Genomic DNA, 22,227 nt, shown 5'->3' on the forward strand with positions numbered 1-22,227 from the left:
AATTGAAAAAAAAAATGATTTCACTTGCGAAAGCAAAATTACCCTGCAACAATAAGTTAGAAGTGCGAATTTGACACTATTCATTTTCCTGTTTTATCGAGTAATGTGCAAGATGTTACTATGAAGTACACAGTTAGTACAAATATTGCAGCATAGCCGACAATATTTCTAATAGAACCATATCATCAAACTGACCCACCTGCTTTAAATGAAGCAGAATACCGACAGTAAACTTTATATTTTAAGAAATTGTATTATTAATAAATATCGAGAATATTGTTTGTGTGTTGTAATGCAGCTACAGTATAATTCTTCACAATCGTCTCATGAAAATACCAGACATACATTTTTGTAACGGAAGAAAATTTTTATATCCATTTCTTTGCAGGCTTGTAAGAATATTAATTTAATAGGACGTCAATACTTTCATAGGATCCCTCGATATTTACTCATTTTCCAGCTTCTCTTTTCCCATGTTCGGTGCTCAAACATGCTCATACCATATCTCTAAATATATTTCCCAAATATAATGTTTGAACTCTAAAGAAATCGCTTATCAATCTAACATTTTACACTTTATTAAGAGCTCCATATCTCCTCGCCTCAAATTTAATATTCAATCCTTCAACCTACATATTACCCCCTCCAAAAGAAAAAATCTCCGTCCCCAAACCACATTTTCCGCTACAATCTCAAACGTAATATTAATACACAAGAGTTGGATATCCCCCCCCCCCAAATTTAATGGTCAGCCCCCTAACTAAAATTCCTATGATAATCTAAGATTTAACACTGATATTCAATAGTCGGATAATCCCCCCTCCCCCAATGTTTAATACTCAATCCCCCAGCAGAATCCACATGTCGATTTAAGACCCAATGTGTAAGAGTTGGATATCCCCCTTTCTTTACAATAATATTACCCATTACAATTTCCTTGGCAGTCTAGAATTTGCTGTTTATGTAACAGCGATGGATAGTTAATAATGTAATTCAACTTGTGCCAAATGCTGTACTGTTTCACATCAAATTTCCATCACAAAAAATCCCCCCCCCCCAAAGAAAATAAGTTGCTTGGACATAACGTGAGTCCACAAACCTACCTTTGGGCATTGCTGCCTCTAAATACTTTATTTTCTTCATATAATGGATTAAATATGGTGTACCTAAGGTGTAAATGTCTTTATATTTATTTTGGAAAAAATATATAAATGTTGAATTTTATATTACATTAACGAAAAAATCTCCCCAAAAATGTGGATGGCGCAGTCTGCACAATAACCCCTCGTGGGCACCCCTGGGTGAAATAAAAAATAAGAACCAGCATGACAGAAGAGTACTTTTATTACCATCAGCACAACGGAGTCATCAGATCTTTTTTTTTTTCAAAAAGTCTAGAAAGTTTGGTACTGAGGTTCAGTATAATTTCAGAGTTTAACTGTTCTGTCTCTCATAAATATATTCTGACTAAACCTGAAATATTGATAAAAATTGACTCCTCTGAGAAGCATCAGTTAATAAGAAATGTATTGTGTAGTAGTATTGATTACAAGTTTGGAAATAGCTGAAAAGTGGATATTTTGTATTACTTTCTAACATGTTCTGTAACTAACGAACTAACTCTCTAGCTTTCTTAAAGCCGAAGGTTCATGGCTGCAGCAACACAGGCCTTCCATCTGTCCCTATCCTGAGCAAGATCTATATACTCTTTTCCATCCCTACCGATTTCCTTTAGATCCATCTAAACATTATCCCTCCATCTTCATCTTGGTCTTCCTACTGGTCTCTTACCATCAGGTTTCCCAACAAGAATCCTGTAAACTCCACTTTCCTCTCCCATTCGTGCCACATGGCCTGCCCACCTAAGTCTTCTTGATTTAATTATTCTAATAATATCTGGACATGAATACAAATTATGTAGTTCTAAATTATGTAACCTTCTCCACTCACCTGTCTCCTCATCCCTTTTAGGTCCAAATATTTTCCTAAGGATCTTATTTTCAAATACTCTCAATTTATGTTCCTCTTTCAATGTAAGGGACCAAGTTTCGCATCCATATAATAGTGGCAATATTACTGTTTTGGATATTTTAACTTTTAGTTTGTTTGATATTAAACAAGAAGACAAAAGTTTATGAAGAGAAAAGTAACATGCATTTCCTGAATTAAGCCTGCTCTTCATTTCCTCTTTAATATCATTTTCATTAATGAACAAATGATTTATTAAGAACATGTTTTGTAAATGTGTGTTATTTATTGTGAATGTTTTGTGTCCTACATTTTGACTTAAAGTCCTACATTTTTGGACAGCATGTCCTACTTTTCCCTCATAGCGATCTGGTAACCCTATTAATGACTTTAGTCTGGAAAATTTTGGTTCTCGATCTGGAAAACCTGGAAGAGTGAGTGATTTTTTTTTTTTAATTGTAGACACCCTGTACGTTGTGCTGGTTATTGATTAACCAATCATAACTGAAGGTGTGTATGGTAAAAATAGAAGTAATGAATCACTGTTATATAATTATAGGTAATTGAAACGACTGAAGCGAAAAAAGGAAGACAAGACATGGAGAAGATTCCCATTGTGTTTGAAGGCACCAATCAACTTACAAACTATGGAACATGGAGCAAAAAGAGGAAATCGGCTGATTGGTCAGGTGTAGGTATGTATTTGTGTTCAACATTCATCTTGAATTTTCTCTTTCTATTGCATTTGGCTCTTTTTTGATTTTCCTTATTCCTTGTTTTGTTCATCAAGATTTAAGCACTGCCTGTTTACATTTGAGAGTATTACTGTCTATAATAATACAGTATATCGAGGTCAAGTGCTGATCTCGATATGGAAGTGGTTGTATGGAAATACAGTAAGACCTCATTAATCTGGATGCTGATAAGCTGAACTTTGCTTAATCCAGACAGGCAAAAAAAAAAAAAAAAGAATTAGCAGATTGCAAGGTTTTAAATCTGGCTAGAAGTATAGATTAATTCGTATTTTCAATAAATTAATCAAAAATACAAAACTTTTGTACTTACGTGTAGCGAGTATCTATTATTTCATAATTTATGATGTGTGCAACTTACTCACTTTTATATAGATTAATTCGCATTTTCAATAAATTAATAAAAAATACAAAACTTTTGTACTTATGTGTAGCGAGTATCTATTAACCTTTAGTCCCCCGCCGTTCCATATGTGGAACAAAAAAAGTATGTCCCTGTCAGCCACGGTTGCATATATGGAACAAACAGCTTTAGATACAATTATCGAGGGTTTGCCACACTTATATTTGTATATTGAGGTTGAAACATTGACAGTTCGGTTTGGGAACATGTGTTTACGAAAATTCCAACCCCCCCCCCCTCCTTTCTCGGAATATGTCACGTGTTTGGGCTCACACTTGGCAGACACAATGAATGCTTGGTATTTACGATGTTGTTTTCCTCCAAGCTTCCAACGCTGTGATTTAGTACTGATAAGGCACACATTCTTCTTTGTGTTTAGACCTGGTGATCCAGCCGAAAGTAGTAGCAGGAAGGGGGGGGGGGGGAGGGGTCAAGGAGAGGCTGGATTGGAAGAGGTTTAGCGGTGTCAACTTTCTGTCGCCTCTATGTTAGAAATGCAATGAGCCTGATGACAGCCCGAGGCCAGAAGCCAGAATCATGAGGCTATCCAGAAGTATAGACAAAACAAAGTAAGCTAGAGGGCTCATACCCCACATATGAAGGTCTATAATTAATCCTTCCCTTTTTAATGCAAAGGCTCCCTCCCCTCCTCTGTTTAGGAAAGGCCTCGCCATAGACGTTCAGAGCAGTGGCTGTGAAAGACCGTGTTTTGTGCTTTCCGATTGTGTGCCCCCTGAGCTGTGTTGAACTTGTGTTGGGTAATTTTTTTGTGATATGTGCTTCTGATTTTTTTCGTTCGCTTTTGCATCTTGTGTAGCTACTGTGAATCCATTTGTTCCCTGTTGACTCGGCTCTTTGTGGAAATATGTCCGGAAGGAAACGATTATGCGTTAGGGAGATCGATGAGCTTTTATATGATACGGACAATGAATGTGAGAGCATGGGATCAGATGTTGATCAAGATGATGATTTTGATGTGGGGGGGATATCTGATTCTTCTTCGGATGAAAATGACTCTCCTCTCCCAACAGCATCATCATCGACGTCATCAAGTTCATCAACCTGGGGCCCGCACACCTCTCATGTTCAGGGTCCAACTCCTTTACCTTTTACTGGCCGGCCCTGACCCAAGACCTCAGATTTGACTCCTGATTCTTCACCTTTCGATTCTTTCCGCCTATTCTGGACGGATGCTCTTCTCGACATTATTCTGGTAGAATCTAACCGATACTACCAGCAATTTGTCGATGAGAATAATCCGTCCAGGGTAGAACCCCCTCATCACCCTTGGAGAATTATTCCTTTTCTTTGCCCTCTGGATCTATTTTGGACATAACAAGCACGACTACATGGACTCTTACTGGCAGACAAATTCCTTCCACACACCTTGGGTCCGGCATGTTATGTCACGCAACCGTTTCCGTCACATCCTAGCTTTCCTGCACTTTGCCGACAACTCTTCCCCTCCTCAAGACAACACCGATCGCCTTTGGAAACTACGACAGGTTCTAGAACATCTGAGACAACGTTGCTTCGACTTGTATCACCCGACGGAATACGTAGCCATTGACGAGGCTATTGTTCTTTACAAGGGAAAGGTGCTTTTCAAGCAATATATCCCAAAGAAGCACAAGCGATTTGGCATAAAGCTGTACTTGCTTTGTGATGCTTTGGGATATACTGTTGATATGTTAGTTTACCTTGGAAAGGACAGTGCCAGACAGACTCCAACTGTGACAGCCACCCATGCCCTGGTCATGGAACTAAGTAAGAGAGTACAAGGAATTGGTCATAAACTTTTTATGGACAATTACTTTACCTCTCCCGAACTTTTTGATGATCTCGCAACAAAGGGCACCCAATGTTGCGGAACTGTCAATAAGAATTGGCGTTCCATGCCCACTGTCTTGAAAATGGGGAAGACCAAACGTGGTGACCTGGATGTGTATACAAAGGGGGACCTGACAGCTATACGTTGGAAGGACAAACGTGACGTCCGTGTGTTGACAAATTTTCACAAACCCCCCGCACAAGGAAACTTCACTGACGACCACGGCAACCCTTTGAAGCCCCAGATCATACTAGACTACAATAGGAATATGGGTTACGTGGATAAGGCAGACAGAATGACATGTACATACCTGACTGACAGAAGGACGATAAAGTGGACCAATAAACTGTTTTTCTACCTTCTAAACCAAAGCATCCTCAATGCATACATCCTCCTCAGCCAGGTCTCCCGGACTCGCAGACATCGAGACTTCCGGATAGTTGGTTCGGCGGGGATCTATGGAGCAGGCTGGTCCTTCTAGACCTTTGATTGTTGATCATCCACCTCCCCCTGAGATGGTAAGATTGGAAATTTCTGTTAGCAAGCATTGGCCTAGAAAGACCAGGAAGCGCATGAGATGCAAAGTGTGCAACAAGAAAAAAGTTTTCCGCCGCATGTTTATTCAGTGCAAGAAGTGTCTTGTTTTTCTGTGCCTTGGTCCCTGTTTTGAGAAGTATCACACAGTACAATAGTTGGTGAGTACCTATTTATATAACCCTAATTATTTTGCTGTGTTATATATTACTAACTAGCCCTCGATCATGTCTCTTTTTCGAATGGTTTGCCAAATATTGTAATACAAACATAATATTTTAGTCATTGCATTGTCCCACATAATGACTTATTTCACTTTGTATGGCAGCTAGGAACATGAAACAAGTTTCATTATGTTGCGAAAGGTCCATTCTTTGAAAAAAAGCAAAAGTTCAGGTTTTCTCCCCAAAGTAGCTGGAGAAGAAGGGGCAAACTCCACATTTTATGTTTTTTCATTGAAATTCGGGGATGCAGCCCCCGCCCGTAACCCCCCCCCCCCCCATGGTTGGGGCATCCAAATTTTACATGGTTGCATGCACTGATGTTCTACCTGCAAAACAAAAGTTATCCGAAGTAGATTGGTCCCATAGTGTCCGAGTTATAACAATTTTATGAATAATATGCAAATTGGCTAAAATTCGCTAAAAAATATCTAAATTTGAGTAAAAAATTATACGTGTTACAAGAAGTAAATATTTCCTTGTAATAGCACATTTGTGTAATTATCAAAGTGTTAGGTTTATTCCTGTGTAAATTTTTGCTTCTAAAATTTTTACAGCAGAATTGATCAATTTTCTGTGAATTTGCATAAGTCGCAGGCAAATTCAGACTTCAGAAAGTCTTGTGTTGGTAAATAAACTATACATTTTGTGGTTAACTTTAATTTGAATTTAGCAGCCATTTCACATCATTTTGTGACTAAAAATGGTAGGAGAACGTACCTCACACCTTTCACCTGAGACTTTTTTGCTTCTATTATCGTGTACTTTCGACTGTGTCAATTTGCACTATTACTTATGATACACCCTGTATATTAGAATTGAGTAGTCCAAATCGACAACACATTACTAGTTGTTATTGATTTGTGCATTATAGTTGAATTAGTACACTTGAGAACAGTTTCTACAGTGTTGGGAAGTACAAATTTAATCTTCTGTGTTCAAAGATTCTGTGCTTCTATCATTGATTTCGTTATCTGATGTGCTGATAAGCGATGAAATGTTACAAACCAGTTTTTGAACTGGAAAACCGATGCTGTGAACGATGGTATGTTTGCTATCTTTGAACTCGCTACAACATGTCTTCAGATTTAGTGAATATTAATTGATTCTTCACAGAGACCGTGCGCTTCTACAAGGCCCTGAGAGCGGTCGGAACAGACTTCTCTCTCATGCAGACAGTGTTTCCCAAAAGGACTCGGCAAGACTTGAAGAGCAAGTTTAAGAAGGAAGAGAAGGTGAATTGTGCCTTGATTGAAAAGGCTTTGCAGTATCCTCTGCATTTTGACATCACGGAACTTAACAAGGAGCTAGGTAACTGTTTTTTTTTAATTACTAGGGTTCGGATTTTTATGACCTAAAAACTTCTGTAATATGCATGCATTTATGCGCTTAAAATTAGCAAAATATGACCTTAAAAACTGAAAATATGATGAATAGGATATATGTAAAATTTAAAATGACTGACATTTAAAAAATATATGAAACACAATTTCCAAAAACAAACTATATTACATACATTTTCATTCATACATGCACGAATAATATTTGGGGTAATTATTGAGAATTATTGCTTTTCTAAAATAAAGAATTACAAGAAAATGAAACTTACAAGGACATCTTCTGGCTCTCATAAAAATGTTTGAAAAGTACAGTTCAGAAAATGCATAAAAAAGTTACATCACATCATCTCCATCACTACGGTTGCACTGAATTACAACATGCATTTTCAAATTATCAAATTTGAATGCCCTTCTGTTGTCCGCAAGCACAGTCTTATACCTGGAGAAACTTCTTTCCACATTACGTGACGTAACAGGAGCATATCTGAAAAATGTGAAATCATTTGGGGGAAAGTTCTAAATCTTCGCCCACTTGCACATCTTTTCCGCAAAGAACTTTAGAAATTTTACAAAGGGTTGAATATCCAGGGTTTCGTTGAAGCACACTTTTCAATTTTGCATTTATTTTGTCAGCTGCTTCACTCTGTGCTCGCGATAATTTCGCACTCTCTGGGCACTTCACTTTCGGCATCTTGAAATTATAACAACGTACGCATTACCTACTTTCTGGAGCAAAGGTGGTCTCTGGATGCACTGCGAACTGGAAGCTTCAAACTCTAAATGACAGGATTCCTTTCTTCCCTTCCTTGGCACTGATACGATCTCTCGGTGAAAATAACTTACACTTCCAATGCTGACTGGTTGCCGTGTATAGAAGGGGAGAGGAGGGGCAGAACAGCTAACGATAAGGAATGAACAATAGCCTAACAATCTTTAAGCCGATTGTGGACAATGAAAAGAACGATTGGAAAACAATCTCACTGTTTATTTTTTAAAGCACGTCCAGAAAAAATACACCGTTGGTTGTTTTCCAACCAAGGTATAAAGCAAACTAAGATAAGTTTAGATAAGTTTGCGAAACAAGCCAGGAATTTATTTTTAAACACTGGAGTACTGTGTGTTGAACATGAAAATATGCTTTTATTCCACACTTTTGGGCCATAATATGCCCTATTCCACACTTTTGGGCCATAATATGCCTTAAACCGAAAATATAGTAGAAATATGCATTTATATGATCAATAAAAACAGTGTTATTGATTTCAAAACACCAAGAAACGTGCTTAAACTAACTTAACAAACAGAAAACCAGACTTTGGGAAAATATGATGTCATAAAAATCCGAGCCCTATTTATTACAGTTAATATAAATTATTCTTAATATTACAATAGGGATGGGGGCAGATCAATCAGTACTTTATCGGTATCAGCCGATATATCGGTAAATTATTACCAATTATTTTTACCGATCCAATGTATCTATAAATATCTTATACAGGGTCGTTACTCACCAGGAGTTCCTTCAATTCTAAGAATTATGCATGAATTATTAGCTCAGGGAATTATGCATGAATTGTGCGTGAAACACTGCAACTTTTTAGAATCCCAATTCCGTTTAATTTATACATATTTTTTAATGCCATGAGGTAAGATTTTCACAGTTTATCCTTGATTTTTATCTAGGAAGGAAAAGAGAAGAAAGCTGTGTGCAAAATAAAACAGAATTCTCTCACTCCGTTTCGTTTGTTAGTGTCTTTTGCAGAACAATCTATCAGTATTGGTATCGGAATTGGTATGAGTATCGGTTTATGGCTACGAGGGACAGTTTCGCACCAGATGGGCATTTATTTCAGTAAAATGTGAACTGCTACTGAAAGAAACGACTGAAGCGAAAGAGAGCATGAATTTCTCCCCATGTTGGAAGTAACGCTGTTTTTTAAGTTGATTATTAAGCCAGATACGATCTGTGAAACATGTGATGAATATGTACTTACAAGATCCCATGTATTCCTGAGAGGCAACTTCAACTTACGTCTAATGAAATGAACATTTTGATTTTTTCAACCGCAAATAAACTTGAGCCTGTTCTGTTTCCATTCATATCTTTTTCTTCGCCATCTGAAGTTTGATATTCCCAAGAGAACAAGTAAAATAGTACTCTCATAAGCGTAATGCTAAGTTTTCTCCTACGACCATCCAGTGCACAGACCTCTCATTCCCCAGTTCGCCGTAGCGAAAGGTTGGTGGGTGTGAAGCAGTTTAGTGTATTTTGCTTCTGGCTGGATACAAACTGTTCCTCCTACCCTTAAAGTGATATCAGCTCAGCGCTGGTATAAACATTGTCAAGGTTTGCCTCTAGCAAAGCCATGAAATATATTTAACATTTGAAATTGATATAATTAATAATTGACAGTCGGGCTAAAAATGACAAATACATTGTGTCCCAAAATGATTATCGGGGTTTCAAGTAGTTGGTATATTGCAACAGACGAAGGTGAATATTTATATCGTACATGTATGATAAGAACGGCTGTGGAAGTTTGCTACCCTGAGCGCTTATCATTTGTTTCCCATCAGCCACTGCAGCATAGGTGTATTACAAGATGGTGACTCCCGTGCAGAAGTCCTTTTGTGTCATTGAATTTGCAAGGTGTGGTTCTGCTGTTTCAGTACAGCGAGCTTTTCGACTGCGATTGGAAGTGATCCTCCGTCAGATAACAATATTCGTAGATTGTTTAATAAGTGTCAAACAACTGGATGTGTCTGCAAAGGGAAGACTTCCGGATATCGAATCTCAACAGGGACGCCTGGAACCCACTCCTCCGTAAAACACGACACCAGCCAATAAGAACACCGGGATCCAGAGCGAGCCAATATGAAGACAGCATCCAAGCTCTACCCCATGATAGTCTTGTATATAATCCTACACTTATCTCAATTGTTTACATTCCCTGATGAGGAGAGCAATGTATGCTCTCGAAACGTTGGAAGCTAACACCGATTTAACCTGGCTGGTAACCCGAGAATACTTGTTCGAATCACGTCACCAGGAAAGCTGCAATTGGTACAATTCCTACATCCAAGTGTGTCGAATGAAAGCGTCTAGAAGCACTGGACTACATGATGGATGTGTGCCGTGTCACGAAAGGTGCTCACATTGAACATTTATAAGGTACATTGATTGATTGATTAAATAGTTTTTTAAGTGCACTTTATGCACAGAAAGGCTAATCAGGACTGGACCTACAGTTTAAAGTAGGATCCAAACCACTATGTTCCTCCACCGGGTATCGAACCTGGGACCCCTTGATTACAAGGCGAGGACGCTGCCACTGCACCGTTGGGGAGGCCCTCTGTAGATAGATAGAGGAAAAAGGATCTAGAATGAATAGAGGTTAAGAGAAGAGGGAAAGAAAGAAAAACAAAGGGAGAAAATGAATCTCTTTTAAGATGGAAAAAAAGTAAAATGCGACACCAAAAATATACACACACATACATACTCAGTGTGTGTGTGCAAGAGAGAGAGAAAGAGGTGCCCAATGCTACCAAATGGCTTTTCGTTTGGTGGCACGTGGACAGTGCACAGAGCAGAGGCGTGCGCAGACTCTCTGATTATTGTTGGGGGGGGGGGGGGGGGCAAAAGCCTTGACGAAAGTTCAGTCAGTTAGTCAGTTCAATAGTTTTCTAAAGTCCACTTTATGCACAGAAAGGCTAATCGGGACTGGACCTACAGTTTAAAGTGGGATCCGAGCCACTGTGCCATGTGCCTCCACCGGGTACCGAACCCAGGATCCCTTACAAGGCGACGACGCTACCACTGCGCCATCGGGGAGACCCTTATAAGGTACATTATGTAAACTTGTTGAGTTGTAAGCTTTGTCCTTGCTCCCCACATATAAGGGAAATTAAATTACTATGAAACCCTGATAATCATTTTGGGACATGCTTTGTAACATTTTTAGATGTCGCTGACCTTTTGTGTGTGCCCCAGAGCTAAAGAACAGCTGTTTCATTGTATTTTTATTTTTATAATTTGTTCTGTTCTCATTGCATCTTGGCTTGAATATTACAGAAAGAGATGAGTTAGCAAAGAAAGAAGAGAAGGAAAGGGTAAGACAGGAAAAGGCGAAGCAGGCCAAAGCAAGGAAGGGGAAGGAAAACTCTTCGCAGAAGGTTTCGAAGGCAGAAAAGAAAAAGACCAAAAGTAAGTACAAATTTTGTTTGTGTTCAGCAAATGCTATTTCTTCATATACATGAACTTGTATTTACATGAGTCAGTTATTTTCAATATGTTAGGAATGTGCAGCATCAATGGGTGGTGAGGGTTAGTGGAAACATTTCTCCAACATGCTGATAGCACAAACCGTAACCCTCCTAACCAACTTATGTGTATTATTTTTCACAGAATTATAATCATACCTACATTGTTAAGAAGTTAGGAGGCCAGGTTTAGGGCTGATACCAGCCCATTTTCGTGATGTGCGAGCAGCTGCTTGTGCCCCGCATCCAACCTTAGGTTAGCTGTATGAATAATTGGTTAACAGTTTCATAGATTGGAGACACATTAAAATCGCATATTTTGTGTTTCACATGGTTCGTACGTACCAATTGTGTATTGCGGAACATAGTTCGAGGTGCCATTATGCTTTTTACACGAAAACAAATGCAATTTTTCACATTCGGAGTGCTTTTTTTTTTATTCCTTTCTTCGCTTCCGGAACACACAGTATGGCGGGCACATCTTGACTCACGTTGTGGTTATGCAGTGTTACAACCTTCTTCACCGAAAAATACCTACTATCGTGTTCGCCACCAGTGGAAATTATACATTATGCACGGGTAGCTGATGAATAGCCCCACGAACCATACATGGATAGCCCCACAAACCATTTCCGATAAGGTTAGGTTTGGTTGGGTTAGGCAAGCATAGTAAAAAAAAGGGGAGGGGTTGAAACACTGACAGGGCCTGACGTCATCAAACGTACGCAGCATCCGGTTGTCGTAGGGCAAGCAAATGAAAGCAACGTCAATTGTGCGTCACTGTGATGTTTCTCTTGAAAAATACATGAGTTCCCAGTCAAATATATTCCAGATGAAAGAAAATACCTCGACGAATGTTGTAAACCTTTGAAAAACTCATTTCCGTAAGTAGTTTCTTGTGTTAAATTGAAGAAATGTGTCTCCGATGTATGAAACTGTTACCGAATAATTGTTTTCGCATGGGAATAGATTTCAGTCCAATACATACATTTTTTCTTTCATCTTACAATAAAAAACATTCAAGCACAAATTATTTATTTGTGACTGTGTTTAACCTTTTGCATCAGATCTGTTGTTAGACTATGAGAAGAGATAAAAGAAATAATTTGTGATTTGAATTTCGTCCAGATTGATTTCAATTTTTAAATTGACTAGTATGTGAAACATCATGTAACCTCCTCCCCCAATGTGTGGTCCATATGTGTACCAGCACCATGTGGCAGCAATTATCATATTTCTAAAAAATTACTGTTTTATTTGTTCATTTATATAGATATGAGGGTATTACATACTTTGAATTACAACTCATGGTTTTTGTTTTAATTGATATGTTTGTTAGTTAAAGCACATACTTTTCAAATGCATGGGGATGTTTTTAAAAAATCTAGGAATGAGAAATATTCGTTGTAGAGAGCTGAAGTTTGTTTTATTTTGGATGCAATGCCTAGGGTTTTCATTTGAAAAACATTGTTGACATACCAGAATGGGTGCTCTAAAGTTGACCTCCATTTCGTTCCACACATTCTATCAGTAAGATAGGAAATTGAGCCACCTCTTCCAGGATCCGAATCTTTAAGTTTATTGAGGGTGTGTGGGAGTTGGTTAGAAGACTTTTGTTTCAAAAATTCCCAAAGAAAGTAATCACAAACAGAGAGATTTGGTGATCTGGCGGGAACAATGTACTGTAGTGTAAAGTTTTCAAATATGTTATAATGTAAATAGATACATACATTATTGAATTTCTTTTTTTTAATTGTTGTTTCTAAGTCCACTTTATGCACAGATTGCTTAATCAGGACTAGACCTACAGTTTAAAGTGGGATCCAAACCACTGTACAATGTGCTTCCACTGGGTATTGAACCCAGGACCCCTTGATTACAAGGTGAGAAGGTTACCAATATGCCATAGGGTAGGCCCCTGATATAATGGGGTAACGTAAACTATGTAATATAATCTAGGGGTACTGGAACTTTTCGGACACCGTGGAGTAGGCATCTTTCCATGAGTTTAACTGGTTTAATTTTATTTCTAGAAACTAGAAGTAAATTTCTGCATTTCATCGAAAAAGAGGAGGACGAAGATGAAGTGATCAAGCCAAAGAATGCAAGTAATAAAAGAAAACAAAAGAAACCACCACCGCATAGATTTTTTGAAGAGTCTGCTGAACTGAGACTCGACCCTAATGATCCAACAGGAATAGGTGCTCTCGCAAGAACAGAGGATCCAGCTTGCAGTGTTGTTATAGACCGAGAACATGAACTTAGTGATGTTGAACCAGTTCCTGATTCCGAGCAAGAAAATACAAATTTGAATGTCGAGGATGTTCAGGTTGGTGAAGTATCGCAAGAGGAACCTGTGATTATAATAGAAGGCACAGCTGTAAATGAGAGTGAGTCACAGAACAGCAACAGAGAGTCTTCTGAAAATACCTTGGAAGATCAGGGTAATGCAGAAACATCGGAAGTAGCCAGTGCGAGGAAAGAGTGTGAGAGTGAAGAAAGTGAAGACGACGAGTTGAAGTTTCTCTCTCAACAGAGACCTACGCGATCTGGAAGGCTCCCGAAGCGGAAAGAAGTCTTGGAAGTAGGTTTTGAACCAACAAGGAAACGTCGACCCTCCAGCAGAGCATCGTCCGTGGCTTCGGATTCAACATCTCGGAAACGTAGACGAAGCAGATCGAGAAGCCGAAGTAGATCAAGAAGCAGGAACGGCAATAACCCGGTGTCCCCAGCACCACCTTGGGAACAGTTCTCGACTTACTTATCTGGACAAGACGACAGCTCTGATGGCAGTGACGAAGATGATTCGAGAAACGAAGCCGAATCGCCCGACATCGCTGAGAATGGCAACACACAGGAAACTTCAATAAAAGAACCCACAGCCAGTACGATGAGCATGGTTCCACAAATCGCCAACCTTTCGAATGTCGAACCGGGATCACTGGTTGTCGTCGCTACTCCAGCCCCTCATTTACCAGAAAAACATGTTTTCCAAATTTTCTTGGTTTCACCATCATCATCGGGCCCATCCTCACAGCAAGTATCAACCCCCGTTACCACATTTTCTCAACAAACAGCTTCGTGCTCTGGTGGTATGTATGTAAACCTCCAGTCCCCCAATCAACAAAATGAACCTCAGAACCTGAGTAACAAGTTGCCTCAGACATCACAAGAACAGTTCGAAAAAGTAAACCGAAGTTTTACGAACACCCCAGATCACATACTGCCAGATATAATGGAAAGTGAATATCCTTCTTTACCCAAGGCGTGATAAGAAACTATTTAGTTGCATAATAATTTAAGAAGCTACTTACTTGCATAATAATTTAAGAAGCTACTTGGTTGCATAATAATTTAAGAAATTTACATGCAAGAAGATTACAATTTTATTTATTTTTCATTTGGCATAATATTTAATTTGTACAAAGAGGATTGGTATATTATTTACAATTTTTTGTTTGGTTGAAAACGAACTCTAGAAAAAAATGGAAGGTTTTGGATAAATGTTATATTGTTTTTATAACTATAAGAAACTTAATCATTGTGATATGAAGTTAAAATTTGTGGAATCATCAATTATTGTTTGGTTATGAAAATATATTATTGAAACTTTAAAAAAAATGACTTCTTTATCAGAAAATATGCATTTCTGTAATGACATGTTTAATGTTATTTATTTGTTAATCAAATTTGTTCAGTGAATTGACATAAGTTACCAAGATGCAAACGAGGCTGATTGATTTCCTCTCTGTCTTAATTAATGTAGGAAACTATGTCTCAGAAGTTTTTCTTTAAAAAGTATTTTACTAAATTAAGGTTCATATTATAATCATACAAAAAAAGATTAACAAAATGTCAGAATTGTCCACTCACTTATTTGCCAAGTATGATCAGTAAAATTAAATAGCACATTGGCAATTTTTTTATGTCGTAATACTGATTCTTCTGACCCATCTGAAATAAGAAGCATTGACTGACAATAGAGATTACTAACATTTGAAGATGCACTGACATAAAGTTTTTATGTGGTACTGATAGATATGATATAAATAAATGAGATGACAAACATCTAGTTTACAACAGTTTTTCTGTGGAAATGTATTTATATTTACATGATACATAAATTATTCTTCCATACAGGGGTGGGCATGAGTAGGTCAATTGTTAATTTTTAATTCTTTTCAGTTTCTTGTATCTCGATGGCTGGAAATTTAACTAAAGACACTAGTGAAGTCCAATGACTCCTTTACATGACAGGCCAGTGCAAACCGTAGCGCTGGGTTGATTCAGCTGTTTCTCTATTGTTAAGTGGGGGTTTAATGTTGAGTAGTAGACTCGGTTATGCCTATTTACAGCACCCAACAGTTTAAAGTGTGCTTCGACAGACCACACAATTCTTCGAACAATTTCAACTTCATGCTCTTCGTTCAACAACACTTCACAGAATTGTAAACGACGATCTGGATCATCCTCTAATAAACAATGCATCAATCTTGGCCGATACAATTTCAATTTTAGATGTAACATCACACGACTCACAGATCTGCGTGCGATGTTCAGTTCCTTAGATGTTCTCACTTTTGATTTTTGTGGGCTTTTGAACAAACATTTCATTTTTAGGCATTGTAACGGTGACTGGTCGACCACTCTTCGGCACATTACCGACGGACCCTGTCTGATCAAATTTGTCACGTAATCGGTAGATTGTCAGCCTTGCTGGAGGTGGTGTTTTAAATTCTACACGCCATTTTTCTTGAACCCATTTGCAATTTTCTGTCATCCAGTAATGTTTGAAAATCCAGATTCGTTGGTCTAGTTAAATTCTCAGCCATCGTGACACAAGAAATTGAAAAGAATGAAAAATTAACAATCAGTAAACAAAAGACAAAGCTGGGAAACTTAGTTAAGAGAAATTTTCCTGTAGCCACAAACATATGTTCAAAATACTCATCTCAATCCACCTAATATACCTATTATACAACTGTATACCTATTTATTCCAACCCGTGTATAATTGTAAGAACAATCAACGGAATCACAGAATTGCTGACCTCTGTGGCAGAGTATAAATAACGCAGGGTGTTTACCAGTATGGAAATCCTGGAAAAGTTGGGAATTTACCGTTTGTGTTAAAGTCATGGAAATGCCAGGGAAATTTACTGTTTTTCTGGCAGTAGTGTACTAAAAGTAGGTTTTGAACAAAGAATTGATAAGGAATTTTAAATTTGTTGTGGACAAACTATATTTGTTTGGTATACTGAGTATTACCGCTGGTTGAAGTAGAAGTTGCATATTAAAAACTCAAGGAAAAGGGTCCATGTTTCAGGCAGAAATCTACTACAATATGTAGGCATTTACCACTTTCCTGTTGCAATTTTTTGGTTTTCATTTGGTTCATGTTAGGATTAATGCACATATTACTAAGTTTTAGTATAATAGCCCATGGCACAACAGCCCTTGAGGGCCAATCCGTACTTACTGCCGGCCTCACTCTCACCTGCCGAGGTGGGAGATCATCCGACCAGTTAGCACGACGAATCTCCAGTCGTTGTCGTAGGTTTCCATGACAGTTACGCTACTCATTCGTAGCTTCCCAATTTACTCACGATGGTGGATGACCACTGGTTGTACTCTCTGAAATGTCAGGGTTAAGTTAAACTTCCTCCCAGGAGACTCGACCCCACACATCCTGTAGCCAGAGCCCAAAGCATGATGCCTTAAACCACATAGCCATCCATGTTGGGGGACAAATTTTTGTATAATTATGATTTTATATGTAAAAAACAAATTTTGTTTGACATTAGTGAGCACGTGGCAAGTAATATGTAATAGCTCACACCTGACATCCAACAGTCAATTTCTGTTCAGTTTCCCTTCTTATTACTTTTTAACATATAAAGTGAATATTCTAAAAACTTGCTTACGTAGGATTGTAATTCTGGTGTTTAGCTAAAATGTAGTGACCTTCTTACATGTTTAAATACTTGAATTGGTCTGGGAAACCTTGAAGAGTCAGGGAATCCTTTTTTTTTTTTCACACACACAATTGTAGACACCCTGTAGGAGTCCCAGATCCAAATTTCAGTCTGGGCATGGATGTTCTTTGAGAATGTCCCTACAATTTCATCATATCATCATTGTGATTAGCCAAAAGTGCCAGAAAAGCGATGTAAAATATAATTTAATCAAGAATCACAGAATTGTGGAAATAACTTGCATACTATTTAGAACAATATTGGATCAGTAAAATTGCCATTGATTTTTTTTTTCAAGTATTCCAATATTTGCTGATGTTGATACAGTATATATCAGCTTGACCCTTTCTCAATTGTGTTGCATATTTCGTGCCCTTTTTTTAAAAAATGTTTCTTACACATATATGAAAAGAAATATGGCTAACCAACCACCAGATCAATCTACAGACAATGGTGAATGCTTCCACTTTTACAAAATCGTGTATTTTTTGGCTTTGTGTGTACATTATACATAAAGTGATGCCTCATAATGATTCGCAAAACTACATCATCAAGAAGAAATCACATGCATGTTATTTGTTGGATGTACTTTTTTTTCATTATTAAGAATTATGTATTCTATTGTGTTGATTATCATCAAATAAAAACTAATGTAAATGATAATGTACATTGGTGACCGTTTCGTCAATATAATTGTGCAAATTATGAAAAATAACAAACAATTTTATCCCTTGTGAAACTTTAGTGTAGTGTTAGCTAATCATGTACACAATTTAAAACGTGTTGCTAATTTTACCTAATATTTTTTGGTTTTTATTGTGTCACCAAATATACAATCCTATTTTACAAATGCTAATGATAAGTGGGCCTATATAAATCAATAAGATAATTCTTCTATTAATAAATGTACCCTGATTATGATGTATGCAATAATCACACTTATGTTTGTATATTATAGAAGACTAGTTCATCTGTGAATAGGCATGCTACGATGCCAGGGTTCCTGGGTTCGAATCTTTGCCTGGGCGTGGGTGTTCTTTGTGAGTGCCCCTTCATCATATCATCACTCATCCACATTCAATTAGACAAAAGTTGCACAAAAGCTAAAATAGATCATCTACTGTATGAATAGCTGATCTATTTTGTGGAGCATTCCTTCGCTATGCAACTTTTCCTCAAATTTTAATTTTGCAATTTGTAGCAGACCATTGTGGGGCTAAGACATTGTGTTTTGAAAGTCGTGTAAATATAACTTTCAATGAAACTAACATGAAAACTGAGTGATTTAATTTTTTGAATTATAAAGCCTCACCCATTGCAATATTCTTAAAATACTTTTGATTGTGGGTGCATTCCATACAGGAAAATCTAGAAATTAATAGTTCAGGCCCCGAGTACATTTTCTTCCAGAATGGCAATTTCGTGGAGATTTGCAGGGTTGTAATCCAAAAGTTCGTGACTGCTTCCTTGATGCCACCTTGTGACTGTGAATTGAGGTACAGGAGAATGCAGGTGCTTAATGCGAAGAGTGACAATTTCGCTCCAGGTATGCATTTATTTCAGTATCATCCGAATGAAAAAGCAAAACAGAGTATGAGTTTCTCTCCGTGTTGCAAGTGGAAGCTGTTTTGTTAAGTTGATTATTAAGCTAGATACGATCTGTGAAAAATATGATAAACAATTATTTACAGAGTCCCAAGTATTCCTTATGGACAAACAACTTCAACTTCAGTTCCAACGATGATGTTGGCAGTGGCCACTAAAATTAATAGAACAAAGAAGAAAAAAACAGCTTTGCGGATAAAGTGAGTACTAGTTTCTCCACATTTATATACAGCATGTTTATAAATGAATGGTGCGGTTATAAAAATTAATAATAAATCTATTTATTACCTTACACGGGTAAAACCTACACCGTCAGCAGTGGCAACTGTCCAAGTTTCTGATCCATTATTCACAATCCTTCAATATGCGCACCATTGGTCACACGACGCACATCGACGCGGTAATCAAATTCATTCCATACTCGCTGTAGATCGTCTACCGTGATGGTTTGCAGTGCATTAGTTATCCGTTCACAAACTTCCCCCAGGGACACGGGCATTGGCGGTACATAAACTTTGTCTTTAACAAACCCCCAAAGAAAGAAATCGCATGGTGTTAAATCCGGCGAACGGGATGGCCAGGGTAGAATGTTGGTGTCTTCTTTTGCAGCACGTCCAATCCAGCGATGGTGAAGAACACAATTAAGAACCTCTCTCACATTCCTGTGAAAATGGGGCGGAGCACCGTCAAGTTGCAAAATGTAATCATCGTAATTGGTGTTAAGCTGGGGTAACAACCAGGTTTCCAACATGTCTAGAAATGATTCACCGGTGACTGTTGCTTTTTTGAAGAAAAATGGGCCGTGCACTTGCTCCCGGGAAACTGCACAGAAAACGTTCACTTTTGGAGAGTCACGCTGATGCTCTATCTGGGTATGTAGTTTCTCGCTTCCCCAGATACGGACATTGTGTTTGTTCACCTTGCCACTTACATGGAAAGTGGCCTCATTACTGAAGATGAGTCTTTCTACAAAACCATCTTCTTCTTCCATTTTCAACTGCATCTCTTCACAGAATTCACGCCTTTTAACTTTGTCTGTTGGTTTAAGGGCTTGCACTATTCGCAGTTTGTACGGTTTAAAACATAGTCGCTTACGCAACACCTTCCACACCGTATTCTTTGGCAAGTCCAATTCCCTGCTTGCTTTATTAAGTGACTTCCGAGGACTTCGCTGAAACGCCTGCCGCACTCTTTCAACATTTTCATCGGACACGCGAGGTCGACCAGAACTCTTCCCTTTACACAAGCATCCAGTTTCCACGAACTGTCGGTACCACCGATTTATGTTATTCTTGTGTGGTGGGTCTTTCCTAAACCGTGCACGAAACTCACGTTGCACTGTTACCACAGATCTGGACACCTCAAAACGGAGCACACAGAAAGCCTTTTCCTGTTGCGACGCCATCTCGGAACAAACGCTCGCTGCGGAAACTGACTGACTCGGAATTGACGATGCGGCCCCGCAGCAAGCATGACAAGCAAACAGCAGGTAGCGCATCAAAAACTTGGACAGTTGCCACTGCTTTCGGTGTAGGTTTTACCAGTGTAACGTAATAAATAGATTTATTATTAATTTTTATAACCGCCATTCATTTATAAACACGCTGTACTACCGCGTCTCTTTTCCCAATTATGAATTCAACTTGAAGTTACGGATAATCAAATGGAAGTTTCGACTTTTCCTAATGCAAGCATAATCTTCAACCTGTCCTGTTCCTGCTGATGTGTTTTTCTACATCGTCGGAAGTTTCATATTCCCAAGAGAACAAGTAAAACAATACTCCCATAAGCGTAATGCTAGGTTTTCTCCCCCTCCTACAACTATCCAGCGCACAGGCCTCTCTTCCCCATCTTGCAGCGGAAAACGGTCTGTGGGGGAGCAGTAGTTTCGGGTTCTCGCGACTGGCTGAACATGGAAACTGTTCCTCCTGCCCTTAAAGCCATGCCCACAATTTTACCTGTCTTAGATCATATTAAGCTGCTGTGTTATGGGGCTTTGTATTCAACCTGTACCCTCCCCCACCACACACACACACCCATGTCATTTAGTTCGACGTCTGTTGTGAAATTGTTTTTTTCCATCAAAGGGAATTACTCCACTTTAGCAGTAGCATGCCTGTGGTGAGGAATTGTTAGGGTTCACACCTTGACGTATATCTAAGAAAAAAATTCCCACTTTACTAGATATTTACCCACTCTAACTTAACAGAGAGAAAGAAGAAACTAAGGTAGCTACTCTGAACCTGCCCAGGTTTTGTATGTGAATAAAAATTATTTTGATTAAAACTTTTGCTTAAGTTACAATGGTTTTAAATTGTATTTCTATTCACAGTCTTGATTACAAAGCCCTTTCTTTTCTTCCTTTTGAAGTAGTTTGTTCAGCTGCTGCCAAAAGAATTCCCTGGGCTCCTTAATTTATTGTTTCCTTGCCATGGAGTTGTTGATTTGATGCTAGTAATCCTCAATGAGGCTTGGTGCTTCTAAACAGTTAAGCCGATATCTTGAGTTGCGTCAACTTTGAAGGTTTCAATCATTCATAACTCCACGCAGGTTGGTAGTAGACTGAGGCAGTAGGTGTAGAAATTTTCATATTATATCATCTCTTTTCTTCCGCTTGTTTATAATCAAGGCCTCCCTGATGATGTTGCCTTTTTATCAAGGTATGCAAGGTTCACTACCCAGTGGAAGCACACAGTATAGATCGACCACCATATTTGAAACACTGGTGCTAGTTTGTCATAGGGAAGCTTGTAGTTTGCGCAGTCACCATTGGTTAAGAATGTTTTAGAATATAAAAAATAGTAACCGAGGGTGCCCATGATCTAGATACAGACTGCTGGCCTCACTTCCACCAAAGGTGGGAGATCATCTAACGTTACAGCGTGTATTGTCAGCAGGACGAACCACCCCCAGGCTTTGTAGGTTTCCAGAAATGGGTTACACTACTCGTTCGTAGCTCCCCAATTTCTTCACGATAGTGGGTGGCCACCTGTCCCATACACAGGCCGTACGTAATCTCAGGAGAAAGGTTGTTAGCCTTCTCCCAGGAGACTCGAACCTGCGTGCATCCCGTAGCCCAAAGCATGATGCCTTCTACCGCATGGCCACGGTGCAGAAAGTTTTAGAATATTCCCTCCACAACTTAATTATTTTACTAACCTTTCTGCCTGGATACTGGCAAATTTTGTACATCGTGGTGCCAATAGAAAATACAGGGTGAGCCACGAATAAATAGCCTGGCTCCCCAGTACCCCATGTCAGCATTTATTGTTCATTTAAACAGGATCCATTTCCAGCACTTCTTATGACAAGCGAGAATGTTTGTGCCTTAGACTGCAG

The 22,227-nt window shown here is 38.5% G+C and overlaps 1 protein-coding gene across 1 annotated transcript in view; it reads left to right on the forward strand.

Moving 5' to 3' along the window:
• Bdp1 (transcription factor TFIIIB component B'' homolog Bdp1) overlaps positions 1 to 15,672 on the forward strand; it is a 31,748-nt gene extending 16,076 nt beyond the window's left edge. Inside the window, exons 7-10 of the mRNA XM_083112386.1 lie at positions 2,528 to 2,663; positions 6,826 to 7,020; positions 11,122 to 11,253; positions 13,343 to 15,672. Coding sequence (XP_082968512.1) covers positions 2,528 to 2,663; positions 6,826 to 7,020; positions 11,122 to 11,253; positions 13,343 to 14,580 — 1,701 coding nt within the window. The 3' untranslated portion in view covers positions 14,581 to 15,672. The remainder of the gene's footprint in view (positions 1 to 2,527; positions 2,664 to 6,825; positions 7,021 to 11,121; positions 11,254 to 13,342) is intronic.
• The last annotated feature ends 6,555 nt before the right edge of the window (positions 15,673 to 22,227 follow it).

The sequence above is a fragment of the Lepisma saccharinum genome, chromosome 26 (assembly GCF_977018435.1).
Source record: "Lepisma saccharinum chromosome 26, izLepSacc3.1, whole genome shotgun sequence".
NCBI classification, from domain to species: domain Eukaryota; kingdom Metazoa; phylum Arthropoda; class Insecta; order Zygentoma; family Lepismatidae; genus Lepisma; species Lepisma saccharinum.